This window comes from Triplophysa rosa, unplaced genomic scaffold, assembly GCF_024868665.1.
Source record: "Triplophysa rosa unplaced genomic scaffold, Trosa_1v2 scaffold23_ERROPOS4800000, whole genome shotgun sequence".
In the NCBI taxonomy this organism is placed as follows: domain Eukaryota; kingdom Metazoa; phylum Chordata; class Actinopteri; order Cypriniformes; family Nemacheilidae; genus Triplophysa; species Triplophysa rosa.
The window spans coordinates 80682-97062 of record NW_026634256.1 but is presented as its reverse complement, the minus strand read 5'-3'; the positions used below and the strand labels follow the sequence as shown (position 1 = coordinate 97062).

The following is a 16381-nucleotide window of genomic DNA, read 5'->3' as shown; positions in this document are numbered from 1 at the left end:
GGGCTGCTCTCCCTTGATGTCAAAGCAGGATGGAAAATATGAAGAGGTACCCAAGTTGAGACAATGCCCGACCACTGGGGAACATTCTCTGCCTGTATGGCGAGATGCTGGGGACCAATAGGAACCGCCAGTCATCCTGCCATCATGATCCAACTATCCATTGTCAGCTGAAGTTTACACTCGAACTTCAGCTCCCGAAAAGGGGGAATATGTAGAGAATTTAGCATAAGCCAAATGGTCGGAGTCATTGAAAGAAGAGCCATCAACCCCCTTCACTCCCCTTTCTCCTGGTTTCTTGATACTATCATCAAAAGACCAGAGTCAAAACCTCTCACTGAGAGTTTTGATAACCTTTTGTTTCTCTGTTGGATATTTTACGACTCCTAAGCTTCAAAGCAGAGGGGAGAAGTCTCTCTGTCAAAGCCTCAGATGTTAAGTTTCAGATAACCAGAGAAACTTCTCTGAAAAATAGGAACTTGTGTGATTCAACTGTCCTTTTCTATAAATAAATCTAAATATCTAGGTTATATGTTGTCGCTCTTGCCATTTTTAAATAATCTGTAATTGTTAAATAAACAAGTTAATTCAGGCTTTGTTTGTATTCGTACCTCCGAATGAATCATGACTTGATGCAATTCAAACCTTAGCATATTTGATATATAAATGTTTGTCTTTACAATTCCTCCTTGTTTACATATATTGTGTGACCATAGAACATTCTCTTTTCATTATGTTATAATTTGGAATGGTATTTTGTAAAGTTGCTTGGAGGTCATAAAGATGCAAATTAGCTGTTGAGTGGACAAAGAACCTCTTCCCTGCTCAACTCTGATTGGTCGATTCAAACTCAGGTGGGCATGCCCTCTCCTGAGGTTAAATATCGAGCCTGCTCTGAAAAGTCTCTTCCTCTCTTCTCTTCTGCTATACCTGCCTCCAAAACTTGGTTCGTGGCATCTCTTCGGAGACTGCCCCTTTCCCCCCACTGGGGTAAAAGAAGGAACAATGGACTTCTGCTGCCACGTGGTTAAGCCATGCGGCCGATCACGAGGCCCACAACTTTCTGCAGGGCTGCCTTCTGAAACCTTTTGAACAATTCCATCTCTACACGCACATACAGATATCGGTCCAGCACAGAGCTTGCAAGTATCCGTTTCTATTTATAGAATAGCTGCGTTAAGTCTGTGCCTCTTTGTTAAAGATGATTTTTATTGGTGTTCAGAAATCGCTGCCATGCCCTCTCTCTCTCTCTCTCTCTCTCTCTCTCTCTCTCGCTTTCTCTCTCTCTTTCTCTCTCCGCGCTTCCTAGTGCATTTGTGTTTCATGTACAAAGTATTTGTTTGTTTTATGCGATCGTCATTGTTTTGTTTACCATGTAGAGTAGAGTTTAATAAACAACCATATATATTCATTTGTGATGGGTTTTCTGTATTCACGCTCACAAGCTTGGTCCCTTCTACTGTGTTTCGATTCGCTACCTTTGCTCTAAATCCTGTTTGGTAAAGTCACATTACTTATGGCCATCAGATAATGTAAAGCATATAATATCATTGAGGCATTTGCTGGACGAATGCATACAAGTATTGTTATGCTTTATATTACTAATCAGAGACCGTCAAATATGTATATATGATCACGATTATTATACGTATTTTCCTTTGAGCTAAACTATTTCCTTGACTGAAATTGATGTTTTAAATAACTAATTTCATGGATGTGATCTTGAAAGATCTGGTGGAGAACCATACTTGGTGAGCTTTGCTCATCAATATAATAACATTAGCTAAAACTGCTACAATGGTTAGGGTGAGGATTAGGTGTTAGTGGAGGAGTTAGAATTAGCCAATTGGACAGCGTGTTATTGAAGGAGGTGCATAATCTGTAAGGGGTGCATTTCTCTGCGCAACACCGGTGGCCGCGTCAGAGCTGTAATGCGCTGCACACGCGTGCAGTGTAAATGACGGGTTATAGAGCGGGAGAATGAGTGACTGAAAATGTCGCGCCAAATATCTGAAATGTCATGAAAAGGAGAAAGGAACTCAGAGAGTTGCTGTATCCCAGTCTATCAAGACGTTCCTTAAAAGGGAGGGCTCTATAATTCTATATAATTCCTGCGATGTGGAACGGAGACAGATTTGCGTTATCCAGGAGTAAACATAATAACGCGGATGTGTAACTACATGCGTGATGCTCATGGAGTTGTCAGTGTCTGCGTATAATGGCAACCTCACACTAAGTGATTTTTGGCTGGATTTTGCTGTCATGGACAGATTTCTAAGGTCTGCGACAACCTCTGGATCGTGACCAAATTGGTGCTCGTTTCGGTCAAATGCAACATAACAAGAAAGAAATGCTGACAGGACGTTCGCCAACCATTGGTTTTATAAAATAATCCACATATTTTGAAGCGGGTTCTGTATCATATCCATTTCCGCTAATTATAAGTCTTCCTGGTGCATTTTCTAAATTTGTATGTACTTTAGGAAGCATATAAAAAGTAGGAATCATCCGGCCTTCAAAAGAGAAAATCATATTCATTAGGTATAATTCATCCTTCTGATTTAATGTGTACCAATATTTCAGTCAATTCCGATTGAATCCTTTCTCTAGGATTAACTTTCAGGGGTTGGTAATACTCACATTTGTGTAGTTGTCGCAAGGCCTCTTCAATATACTAATCTCTGCCCCAACTGTGCCTCGCTTGTCAGCTCTTTTAATTACGAGATCATCATTATTTGATAAAAGCTTAAACTTCGTCTTTCGAAAAGGTTATATAAAAAGAGTTAAGCATTGCGTTGGAAACTCAGGGGTTTAATGTGGACTTCGGCTTAAACAATGTTGCTTTACTACACTTGTAAGTGCGTGTTGCTGCATCCGTTCTGTGATACCTGGGGTCTCATTTATAAATGTTGCGTATGCACAAAACGGGGCTGTAAATGTGTGTATGCCCAATGGCGGATTACGGTGGTCAGGGGGCCCATAGGCTGGTTTTTGGATGAGCCCCACCCCCCTTGGGTGGCTTTCAGGTGCCTTTCACGCGTGCAGTTTAGTTCTGAACGGGCCATGGTTTGCATGAAAAATTGCTAATGTAAAAGCTGTCGCGCAAACTCAGGTGCGCACCAGGATACCGAACCCTGCGCATGCGTTTTAGCCGATTACAATGTTTTATTTAGCCTGCATTTTTTTGCGCATTGTGAGGGGAATCAAAGCGGCAAATGAATTGTAATACGATGTTTCCAAATTTAAAAATAGTCCTGCTAAAAAGAAAGTTTGCAAGCAGCAGAAAGCTCTGTAGGCGAACATACAGTATAAGAACAAGTGTTGTTTACTATGCCCTGCGCATAATAGCACCAAGTGAATAAAAAACACAATATATTGACCCGTGTTCTGTTTACTATCATGTGTCATGCACAATCGTGATGACGTAAGATTCAATTCAATTCAATTTTATTTATATAGTGCTTTTCACAATGTGCATTGTTCCAAAGCAGCTTTACAGAACAAAATAAGAAAAACTGAAAAACACAAAAAAGGTAAAGCACAGTGCATGGTGTTTAAAGAACAAGCAAGATTATTCTAGTAAATAATATCTAATAAATGCAGTCTCCCGGTGGTTTATTTAGCATATTTTGCATTAAGTGAATGGTTGGCTGAAAAGATGTGTCTTTAATCTAGATTTAAATTGGGAGAGTGTGTCTGACCCTCGAATAGTATCGGGAAGGCTATTCCAGAGTTTAGGTGCTACGTATGAGAAAGCTCCGCCCCCTTTGGTGGATTTAGTTATTCTAGGTGTTATCAAAAGTCCGGAGTTTTGAGATCTTAGAGAGCGTGATGGGTTGTAGTGTGGTAGAAGCTCTGTTATGTAGGTAGGGGCTAAACCATTTAAGGCTTTATAAGTAATTAAAAGAACTTTAAAGTCAATACGATACTTAATGGGTAACCAGTGAAGGGATGATAAAATTGGGGTTATGTGATCGTATTTTCTGGACCTGGCAGCTGCATTCTGAACTAACTGTAGTTTGTTTATTGATGATGCAGGACAACCACTAAGCAGTGCATTACAGTAGTCAAGTCTTGAGGTCACAAATGCATGAATAAGCTTCTCTGCGTCAGCAACACATAAAATATTTCCTAATTTTGCAACATTTCTAAGGTCGAAGAAGGCTGTTTTTGTGACTTTTGAGATGTGATTTTTAAATGACAGGTTGCTGTCTAATATAACGCCTAGGTCTATTTGTTGGAGTAACAGTGCAGCCTTCAATTTGCAGGTTATAATCCGAAATATTCTGCTCACATGTCTTTGGTCCGATAAGTAATATTTCTGTTTTATTAGAATTTAAAAGAAGGAAATTACAAGTCATCCAATGTTTTATATCTTCGATGCACTCTGCCAATTTGGATAGCTGGAAGGAATCATCTGGTCTTGATGAGATATATAGCTGAGTATCATCTGCATAACAGTGGAATCTAATTCCATGTTTTCTAATAATGTTTCCAAGGGGCAGCATGTACAGTATATGGAGAATAGCAACGGTCCTAAAACCGATCCCTAAAGTAATCCCTAATTTACTTGCATTAGATTTGATGATTCCCCATTTAAATGGACAAATTGATGTCTGTCTGATAAGTAAGTTCTGAACCATTGTAGTGCCTGTCCCTGAATACCGGTATAATTGTTTAAGCGATCTAGAAGTATTTTATGGTCTACAGTATCGAACGCAGCACTAAGGTCAAGCAGGACTAGGAGTGAGATGTTACCTTTATGTGTTGCTATAAGCAGGTCGTTTGTAATTTGAGCACAGTTTTCAGTAATGTCATTATTTTGTAAGAAAGAGCACAATTGAGTGGACACTACTTTTTCTAGTATTTTAGACAGGTAAGGGAGATTTGAAATCGGTCTACAGTTTCCTAGTTCATTGGGTCTAAGCTTGGTTTCTTGATAAGAGGCTTAATGACGGCCAGTTTAAAGGGTCCTGGGACATGGCCTAGATTAATTGACGAGTTGATAATGTTATAAATGGGCTCAATTGCAACGGGTAATAACTCTTTTAATAATTTAGTTGGTGAAAAACACTGTAGCCTTTCTTTTGGGGCGATGGTTGGTACTAATTCATAAGACAGACTTGGAGGTTGAGTTTTTACTATTTTGTCTTACTATATTGTGTATGTATGTTTTTCGATTTTCTCTGTAAAAAAATTCATGAATTCATTGCTACCAAGGTGCGGCAGAATAACCAGGTCAGGTGATGTCTGTTTATTTGTTAATTTAGCAACTGTACTAAATTAAAACCTTGGATTGTTTTTGTTAGTTTCTATGAGGTTACGGAGGTCCTCAGCCTTTGCTACTTTTAGTGCCTTTTTATAACAGTTTGCACTCTCTTTCCACGCAATTTTAAAGACCTCTAATTGGGTTTGTTTCCATTTCTGCTCCAGTTTACGTGTTTCTCTTTTAAGGGCGCGAGTGGTGCTATTGTACCATGGTGCTGCGTTTTTCTCATTAATCTTTTTTGACTTCATAGGTGCGACAGCTTCTAATGTATTAGAGAAAATAGTGCCCAATTTGCTGGTCATGTCATCGAGCGATTCTGTATTTATTGGTATGGTTATTAAAGGAGTCAGATCTGGCAAGCTCTTTGCGAAACTATCTTTAGTAGTCGAGGTAATTGTTCTACCCTGTCGATAACGAGTTAAACGGCTGATTTCTGCAGTGCGCAGTGTACATGTTATAAGATAGTGATCAGTGACATCGTAGCTTTGAGGTATAATATCTATATTGGTTAGATCGGCTCCATGAGATATAATCAAGTCTAGTGTATGATAAAATCGATGAGTGGGTCCATTGGTGTGTTGTGTTACTCCAAAAGAGTGTAGTAGCTCTGTAAACGGCACAGCTAATGCATCGTTAGCACTATCTACGTGGATATTAAAATCTCTGACAATTAATACTTTATCAACGTTAACCAATAGGTCCGATAAGAAGTCCGCGAACTCTTTCAGAAAATCAGTGTAGGGACCATGGGGTCTATACACAGTGGTCAATGTAAAAGAAAGCAATGGCTTTTTAGTTTCATTTGGAACAATTATGTTCAACGCAAGCACTTCAAATGATTTAAATTTATGCTCTGTTCTTCGAGTTACAGTAAGAAAGTCTCTAAAGATTGTTGCGACACCACCACCTCGACCAACCGGACGTGGCTCATGCATATAACAGTAGCTTGGTGAGGTACACTCATTTAGACCGTAATAATCATTTGGTTTAAGCCAGGTTTCGGTTTAAGCCAGGTTTCGGTAAGGCGAAGTATATCAAAACTGTTGTCTGTGATCATTTCATTTACAATAACTGCCTTTGAATTTAGTGATCTAATATTAAGTAGGCCGAACTTTATGAGTTGGTTTTGGTCGTTTATTACATTGTCTTCAGGTTTAATCACAATCAGATTTTTTCTCTGAGTTTTGCCTAAATTATTATTATGTAGTATTATTCGGGGGACAGATACGGTCTTTATGCATTTGGACGCAGTAACATTTATAACAGTTGAGTGGGAGGAACACAGACTATGGTTAAAGTTTTGACTTACCGGTGGGAAACGTAGTCAAACGGTGCGTAGCGTCTTTGAGATGTTGTCTCTGCTGCTGCAGGGGTGCAGGCCGTCTGGGCGGAGGAGCCTAGGTCGCTCCCAAAACAGATCAAAATTATTAACAAAGAGCAGCTTCTGTTCAATACACCATGACATCAACCATTTATTTAGCGCAAATAGTCTACTGAACTTTTCATTCCCTCGTCGGTAGGTAGGAAGCAGCGGCGCTGATATGATGATCCTCGCTGTGGGCGATGCGTTGCGTACCGTCTCAATCAGACTCCTGAAGTCCCTCTTCAGGATCTCCGACTGCCGCATCCTGACGTCATTCACCCCCATGTGCAGCACGACAGCTCCGATGTTAGCGTTGTCCTTCAGGTTCGCAGGTACCTGCGCAGAGACATCAAGAACACGGGCGCCAGGAAAACAATGAGTGCGCACCTTACCTTTAGTGGAGGAAGCACGTACGTTCCGGATGATTGAGTCTCCGATGACCACAGCGTTGCACTCTGTTTCGCAGAGGGCTGCAAAACGGTTCCTGGTTAGGATCTCGAAGTCCGGTGGCAGCAGTTGGGTCATCGCTCCGGTCCAGGCTCGCGCCTTTCGCCGTGGGTGGCTGTGCCGGTGCAGGAGTGAAGTTCATTTGGGCCGATCGTGTTCTCGAAGCCTGGGCTCTGTGCAGAGAAACACGCGGCGTAGAAGTGGTAGGAGTATTACAATCACGATGAAAACTTACCGCGGATTTGCGAGCGTCAGCTCGGGATGTTTCCAGCACTGTTTTACGTTCCCAGCCATGTCTGCTTCTCAAGTAAATCCTGGATCTGCTTCTCCACAGCCTCCAATACCGAACGTTTCCTCATCTGCACTCAGAGGTACAAACACATCTGAAACATTAGTTATTAGTGATGTAATAATGAGAATAGTGTTTTAAGCAGTAAGCAGGCATCTAATGCGAACAGCCTGAGGGCTAATAGCGAATGATCCAATCAAAATAATTTATCAGTGCGTTTAAGGACGATTTTGGTATGGGATATACTTAAGGATAAGTTTTACCCTTGGTGAATAACAATTTAAAACACAAGTCTTAAGATATAACAAGAATAAACGATTCTTTATAAACGATACGTTCGCGCTCTCAGCAAACAGGAAGTGATGAATGCAAACGCACCAGGGTTCGATAGAATCAAGCTGAGACACCAAACCTATGCTTCGAGGGGCATTGGGAACCCACTGCAGCATTTGCTCTACAATGGTTGCTTAGCAACGGCAAGCTCCAGTTTTATACAAGTATACGCGAAATGGAAACGGCCCCTAAAATCGCTTCGGTGGATCTTTACTGAGACACAAACCACTGTGGATTACATTAACTGTGTATAAAACAAAGCCATAACGTTAATTAAAAACCAACCCGTATAATATGCATGTCATTGTGGAATAACTCCCTCAAATATTACCGATGACATGATGATCTAACTGCTGACACAGCTAAGGATCCGGCTGCAGTTGTCTCAACCGCAGCACTGATGTAAGCCAATGCCAGTCCTCCAGCTGCTATCTTGGTCATGTTGTTCTTTTAACCTTTGTATTTTCCATTTTTGTGCTCCACTATTGAACTTTATCTCGGACATTTTGCCGCTATGCTGTCTAGCAATAGCAGTGACGTAAATTAAAATAATTTACATGATTTCACCAGCAACTGATTGGACCCAAATGTGGGGGCAGTCGTGGCCTAATGGTTAGAGAGTCGGACTCGTGACCAGAAGGTTGCCGGCTCGATTACCAGGGCCGGCGGGTAACGACTGAGGTGCCCTTGATCAAGGCACCTTACCCCTACTTGCCCCCCCCCGGGTGCTGCAGTGAGCGATGCCCTCTGCTCCGGGTGTACGTGTGTTCAGGACTTGCTGTGCGTGTGTTCACTACTCTCTGGATGGGTTAAATGCAGAGGTCACATTTCGAGTATGGGTCACCATATCTGACTAATAGGTCACTTTCACTCACTTTTCACTTTTTATCTATCCAATCACCCGTTTATTTTTTGTTTTATTTCTTATGGGCCAATGAGGGTCTATTTTGTTGTGCTGAAGTCAATTTAAAAAGAAAAAAGTTCTGGCCAATCAGAGGCCCCTAACAGGTGGGGCCCCTAGGCTGCAGCCTAGGCCAGCCTGTGCGTTAATCCGTGCCTGCGTACGCCACTGTCCACGCAAAGGTTGTGATCTATTAAAAACAAACTTGATGGGAGAATGTGCACACCTGTAAGCAAACTCTGACATGCGTACGCACATTCTGGAGACATAGGGAATTGGCGACACAAATGGTGAGTTAGTGAACTCAAGTTAGATTGCAGAAATTAGCCTAAATGTGAGAAGAAAGATTATAATTAGGCTATTAATGCCACACACATTCAATTTCACTCACATTTACATTTACATTTAGTCATTTAGCAGACACTTTTATCCAAAGCGACTTACAGAGAGTTCAGGGAGCAATAAGCGACATGTCATAAAGGAGCAATAATACAATAGGTGCTAATACAAAGTTACTAGTTTCAGCATAAGCTAGACCACTACCTGTTAAGAGAAAGAGAGAGGGTTAGGGGTTTTCTTTTTTCATTTGTCTGTCAAGTATTGACAGAAGAGATGGGTTTTAAGTAGTTTTTTGAATGTTGTGAAAGATGTGGTTGACCGGACTGAGTTAGGAAGAATGTTCCACCATGAAGGAGTTGTGAAGGAGAATGAGCGGGAAAGCGATTTACTGCCCTTATGAGAAGGCAATACAAGACGCCGCTTGTTTGCTGAACGCAGGGTTCTTGATTGGGTGTAGGAGGGTGTGAAAGTATGCCGATGCAGATCCAGTGATAGTCCTGTAGGCAAGCATTAGTGACTTGAATCAACCGGTAGGCAGTGGAGAGAGATGAAAAGGGGTGTCACATGAGCCCTTTTGAAAACTCCATAGAAAATGTTAGTTCCCTTTCTGTCAGTCTCTCGACGTTGTGTCGAACCGACAGAATGGGGTTTGTCTTGAGAACCTATCATCTTCTGAGTATTTAGAAAAGGCCAATGAAAATTGCAGAATGAAATTTGCATGCCGGACTCCTCCCCGGATGTCCGGGTATAAGCGGGAAACCAGTGTGCTCATTCATTCACCTTTTGTTCTTCAGAGCCTACGCATCTGATGAGCTTCTCTACGATCTTTGGTGATCATTTTTCTGCTGGAATCTATGACGTGGACAGCGGACGGTCCCTTCCTGCAGTGACTCTCCCCTGGGCGTCTCGGCAGTTCCGGAGGTGTTCGAGCAAATTTCCTTTCTAAAAGAGCAAATTTCTCCAGCGTGGCTTGTCCCGCTGTTCTCATGGGTGCAACACACTCATCGAGGAGGGGGACGGACACGATGCCTGCTTCCAGTACGCTGGGGCAGACGTTGTGGATATGTCCTGCCCGCACTGCGGGCGGTGACAATTCAGACGTTGCGTCACGGGTGGCTGTGTACTGTGTAGCTGTGCCACCATCTCGTTTCCTCCCCATTCCGTGGTGGCAGAACTACGGCCCTGCCGTCCGCCCGCTGCGGCAACAGCGAGGGTGATATGAGGATTACTGTGAGCGATAATCCGCCAGCCACTGGCTCACGGACCATTCGCACCTCGTCTCGCTCGTCTGACCGTTCCCCAGGAGACGGTCCCACCGTCTTATTCCTCAATCACGTATTCGGACACAATGTGTGATGATGAGATGTCTTTGCATTGGGGGGTGCAGCATTGGGGGGTGACGTACTGCCATCCGACTCTGACGATTCCTCGGGCTCCCTCCCTCGGGGGGTCGAGCCCAGGAAGAAGCGGACGTCGAAATGTCAGCCATGCTTTCCCGGGCCACCATGAGTGTTGAGTTGCAGTGCCCTCACTGCCTCTCCAGCGCTCGCGGCTGGCTATATGGCGCCTCGGGTTTGAGCGCCGTGTTTACTGGAAGTGCATGAAGAACTTAGTAAGACCTGGAAACGCCCCCTTTGACTTACCGATGGGAGAAGTAGTCAAACGGTGCGTAGCGTCTTTGAGATTTTTACTCAAAATATATTTGTGCAAATTGTTACAAGGAATTTATTAAGTAAATTCTATGAGTTATTTTTTCAGTGCAGGCTTTTATGTCATTTTGATTTCTGTTTGTTGCTTAGACTATACTGGCCTTTACTGTTTAATGTTTTATTGACTTTGCAAGGTGGCATGAAAGGTCTTAAAAATATTTACAGTACCTCACAGAAGTGAGCACACCTGTCCCATCAGATCACAGGACATGGTTCCAGTAATCCATGTCCTTAGTCTGCTTCTCTTCAGCAAATCTTTCTTGTGCATCATCTTTAGAAGACATTAATGGCTGTGTGTTGAGTTATTTTGAGGGGGCAGCAATTTACACTGTTATACAAGCTGTACACTCACTACTTTACATTGTAACAAAGTGTCATTTCTTCAGTGTTGTCACATGAAAAGATATAATAAAATATTTACAAAAATGTGAGGGGTGTACTCAGTTCTGTGAAATGCTGTATGTCTTTAAATGTTATCTCAGATGAAGGATACCACTAAATAATTATGTGATTTTGGCAAGGTGTTAATGATCAGTCTAATTGCTGTAAATATATAAATGCTGCAGTGACCTCCTTTGGCTTTAATAGGCTAATTCTAATAATTATTCATCATTATTAATACTAATTATACAATTATTAATTTGTAAAGCATAGTGAATCGCATTTGTGGACATTCACAATTTCATTGTGGAGCTAAAGGATGGGATCTGGGGTTTTCAGCAGTTTTATATATTTTTTTGTTTATGAAAGCTTTCCTGTGGCTCAGTGGTTAGAGCATGGCACTAGCAATGCCAAGGTCAATGGTTCGATCCCAGGGGAATGCGCATAGTCAGAAATAAATGTATAATACTATGCATTGTAAGTCGCTTTGGATAAAAGCGTCTACCGAATGCATAAATGTAGCTGGGTTAATTGAAGGAAACTGATTGCTTTCTGTTTAAGCTTTTTTGAGAGTTGCTCCATATCTTTTAATTTTTCTTCCACCAGCAAAAGTGATTCATGACCCTTTGTAGTAATCTCGTCTTTAATTTTAGCAATTTGTCTTTCTTCAGGTTTTTTTTCTTGCTTCTTGAATCAATAACAGCATACGGTCATGGGAGCATTTATTCAATTCACTTCAATTTCATTTATATAGCGCTATTCACAATGTGCATTGTTCCAAAGCAGCTTTACAGGAGAATTGAGGATCCATGTGTAGCTTTATTAAGAGCAGAGTTATACAAGCAGAGTCAATCACCAGCAAACACAATATCAAAGGCAAGACAGTTCGTAATCCAATAACAGGCGTAGGTCGGGGCAGGCAGCGGGCAATCTTAAATCCAGTGACAATCCGGTGTTCAATCTCTTGGCAGATCGCAAATATTCTAGATTCTTATGGTCTGTTAGAACTGTCAATGGATGTTTCTCTCCCTCCAGCCAGTGGCGTCACTCCTCCATAGCTGATTTCATAGCCAATAACTCTGTTACCAACATCATAGTTTCGTTCAGTGGAAGTATGTTTGTGGGAATAGTAAGCGGTAAAGTTGGGGTGGAGAGCAATGGTGTTGCGAGAGAATCGCCCCAATGCCTGTGTTCAAAGCATCCACCTCCACAATGAATGGTAATTCTGGATCGGGGTGATGCAAGATGGGAGCAGATGTGAAACGTGATTTCAGTTCTTTGAACACCTCTATAGCTGTGGGTGACCATACGGGGAGGTGGGATGAATTTCTCTTGGTTAAAGAAGTTAGCGGTGCTGCCACAGCACTGAAGTTTCTGACGAAGCGACGATAAAAATTTGCAAATCCCAGGAACCATTGTAATTCCTTTAAAGTGCTGGGTTGTGGCCAGTCGAGAACTACTTTGACCTTCTTTTCATCCATGGCAACCACCTCCTGACTGATTACATAACACAGGAATGACGTGGAGGTCTGGTGAAATTCTCACTTCTCAACTTTGGTATATAATTGATGTTCAATGAGTCGTTGCAACACTTTCCGAACATGTTGAATGTGTTCTTGGTATGAGTTGGAGAAGAGCAAATCATGGAAGACATCATTAATGAAAGACTGGAAATCTGAGGGGGCATTAGCTAGACCGAAGGGCATGACCAGGTATTCATAATGTCCCGTGCTAGTAGAAAGAGCAGTCTTCCACTCATCTCCTTTGATACGCATGAGATTTTAAGTTTTTCGGAGGTCTAACTTGGAGAAAAATTTGGCGCGCCGGTTGTTCTAAGGCTAGGGGTACTAGAGGTCAAGTGTAACGAAATTTGCCTGTAATATCGTTGAGGGCTCTGTAATCGATACACGGCCGCAATCCCCCATCCTTTTTCTTGACGAAGAAGAAACCAGCGGATACTGGAGACGTAGATGGTTGAATAAATACTTTTGAGAGTTCTTCCTTGATGTAACTTTCCACAGCTTCTGGTTGTGAGAGGGGAAAAATTCGACCCTTGGGAGGTGTTGAGTACGGTAATAGTTCTATGGTACAGTCTACTGGTCGGCGAGGAGGAAGTTCAGAGGCTTTGGACTTATTGAAGGTCTCAACGAGATCAGAATATTCTGCAGGCAGTACTGGTGGTGCTGTAGATTCCTCCTTTGCTGTGGCAGACTGAATGGGAAGTGACAAGTTGGTTGTGATGCACTTGGAGTAGCACATCGGATCCCATTGGATGATTCGATATTCCTTCCATGAGATGAGCGGGTTATGTTGACGCAACCAAGGTAATCCAAGAATTATGTGGTTGTGAGTGGAAGTGATGAAGTAGAACTGTATAGTCTCAGTGTGCGTAGTCTCAGTTACCAGTTCTAAACCGATGGTGACATGCACAATATTTCCATCACCGAGTGGGCGTCCGTCTAGCGCCTCCACTGACAAAGGAGAAGTACAGACAGTTAACGGGAGTCGATTTTGTTGAACAAATTCTTGTCATATGAAATTTTCTGCTGCCCCAGAATCAATTAAAGCGATGAGACGACCGCTTTCAACACTACGGACATTTTCATACTAGAGTTAGAATGATGCAATTGAATGCACAAACTCACCGACGATAGTTTATGTTGAGGTGGTCTCGTTGGACATGTCACTATCAGATGACCTTCCTGACCACAGTAAAGACACAGATGCAAACGTAAGCGGCGATTTTGTTCTTCAGGACTTAGGTGAGTGTAACCAAACTGCATAGGTTCTGCTGGAGGTGGAGAAAGAGGGGTGAAAGTACTGGATGTAGTCGCTCGGATTGGACGACGTGAGTGAATGAGATTGTCAATCTGTATTGCGAGATCAATGAATTTACTGAGTGTTCTTCCCTCGTCTCTACAGGCTAGTTCAGCTTGAAGTTCCAGATTAAGTCCTTTACGAAAAAGTATCTTTAATGTAGCTCTCCACCCGGTCAGTTTGAGCTGCCAGCGTGTGAAATGTTAAAGCATACTCAGCAGCCGTGTTCTTTCCCTGGCATAACTCAAGCAGCCGGTCATCCGCACCCTTGCCTCCTTCAGAATGTTCAAAAATCTCTCTGAACCACTGCAGGAAGTTATCGAATGTAGGAAAAGCTGTACCATCATCCCTTCACGCCGCCGTGACCCATTCTAAAGCCTTGCCCGTGAGAAGTGAACAGACTAGAGAAATCTTACTAGAGACGGATGAATACATTGCTGGTTGTTGGTTGATAAACAAAGAGCACTGTAATAAAAATCCCTTACATTTACTTGTGTCGCGGTCAAATTTTTCAGGTAGAGCCAGAAGAGGGTTGACAAACGGCATTACTTGAGATAATGTCTGATTAACCACCTGCCATTGAACGGGTACTGGGTTGGTTGGCGCTAATCTCAGAGTTTGAAGCGTCTTGACGAGCTCCTCCGTTAATGTGGTTAGATGAGAAGAAAACTGTTCCATAGCTGCTGGATCGTGGGTTGGCGAATTCTTATGTAATGAAGCACTCGTAGATTGAGGATCCATGTGCAGCTTTATTAAGAGCAGAGTTATACAAGCAGAGTCAATCACCAGCACACACAATATCAAAGGCAAAACAGTTCGTAATCAAATAACAGGCGTAGGTTGGAGCAGGCAGTGGGCAATCTTAAATCCAGTAACAGGCGTAAAATGAGGCAGGCAGCAAACAATCGTAATTTCCAGTAACCAGAGAGAATAGTCCAGGGACAGGCAGCAATCATTCACAAAAGGTATAAACAATCCAAGGGAAATACACGGGAAGGCAGGTAACATAAAGTAACGCTCAGAATTTTAACCGGGGCCAAACAAGACTTCCAAAGAGTCAAGGAAAGAGCCTGACTAAAATAGCTCTCCAAATGAAGTTCAGGTGTGCCAGTAATCAGCACCAGGCATGTGGGAAATGGAGTCCGAATGGGGTTCAATATTCTGGGGAGGGAGCCCTCTGGTGGCGAACGGGAGAGACTGCAGGAACCTCGTTCGTGACAGCGTGATGTGTTGTGGTGTGATAGCAGCTCTGTTATGTAGGAGCTAAACCATTTAAGGCTTTATAAGTAATTAAAAGAACTTTAAAGTAATATTAATACATTAATACTTAATGGGTAGCCAGTGAAGGGATGATAAAATTGGGGTTTTCTGTGTCTCTATAACCAAACGAAGGACAATTTTTACTCTAAATCCTCTTGGAATAATATTTGCTCTGACACCGTGACCATGTGTACATGTAATCTCGGTTCTTTTTCCGACTGTCTAATAAACTCATTGGCCAGTTTTTAAAATCTATATCATGTAATCTAGAGTCCTGGCATAACAGTGTGTGTGCAACAATAATCTTCTTATCTTCTTATTTGGAGTATGAAAAATATCTAGTCGCCATGTTTAAAAAATAGTGAATAATCCCCAAAATATGTCTCTTGACGGAGCAAATTGTTGCATAGGGCGATCCCTTCATGTCCTTAATTCATATATCAAAAAATGCAAAGAATGCTACTGGGGTATATAGTCCATAAATCGTTGCTCTTTGATTATGGGATTTTCTATTTCATCAAAAAACACATCACTCCAAGGCACTCGAAAGTATTATCAAAATTAAAAAGCCTTTATTAACACATGGCTTTATCTAAAATCACATCACACATGCACAAACGCGTTGCGGCTAACAGGCCTTCATCAGGGTGTCAACCTACAAACACACGCCAAGTCCTTTTAAACAATCATCTAGTCACATGACATGGTCTCCTGATTAAGTATAGAAGCAACTCTAAACAAATTATTTTTCATAAATATAATTTAAAAAGTAAAGTAATTCACATTTCATAGTATCTGTGACAAAAGATAATGTATTTCTAATTAATTGTTCATTTTTACAGTGAAGTCCATCTTATGAATTCCTGCCTTCTTTTTTCCCTTTTCTGACATCAGGCTTTGCTGGTACGCCCGGATACCTGTCCCCTGAAGTCTTACGGAAAGACCCTTATGGAAAAGCTGTGGACCTGTGGGCATGTGGTTAGTGTTATATACTTCTTCATCAATATACAGGGGTTGGACAAAATGTGAACATGAGTTAAATAGGTGATATCTCTTCTTTTCAAAATTTTCATGTCCACTTGTCACTGTCATATGATGTCACAGTCATATGATGTCACAAGATGGTGAGAGCTCATCTAGCACCATATGTTGTAGATCCATGAATGAGGGCTCAAATCGACCAGCTTATTAAGGAGAGGTGTGCTATGTCTTTTATATATGATTGTGCGTACAATGTTTATTGGGCGGGTGAAAAATCTTGCAAAATCCAATAACT

At 41.9% G+C, this 16381-nt stretch overlaps 1 protein-coding gene and 1 non-coding gene across 2 annotated transcripts in view; both read left to right on the top strand.

Moving 5' to 3' along the window:
* Positions 1 to 16121, top strand: part of LOC130550120 (calcium/calmodulin-dependent protein kinase type II subunit alpha-like) — a 105074-nt gene extending 88953 nt beyond the window's left edge. Inside the window, exon 8 of the mRNA XM_057327499.1 lies at positions 16000 to 16121. Within this exon, the coding sequence (XP_057183482.1) occupies positions 16000 to 16088 (89 nt within the window). The 3' untranslated portion in view covers positions 16089 to 16121. The remainder of the gene's footprint in view (positions 1 to 15999) is intronic.
* On the top strand, positions 11397 to 11471 carry trnaa-agc (transfer RNA alanine (anticodon AGC)). The gene has a single exon. It is a non-coding gene; the product is annotated as a tRNA-Ala (tRNA).
* Positions 16122 to 16381: the final 260 nt, after the last annotated feature.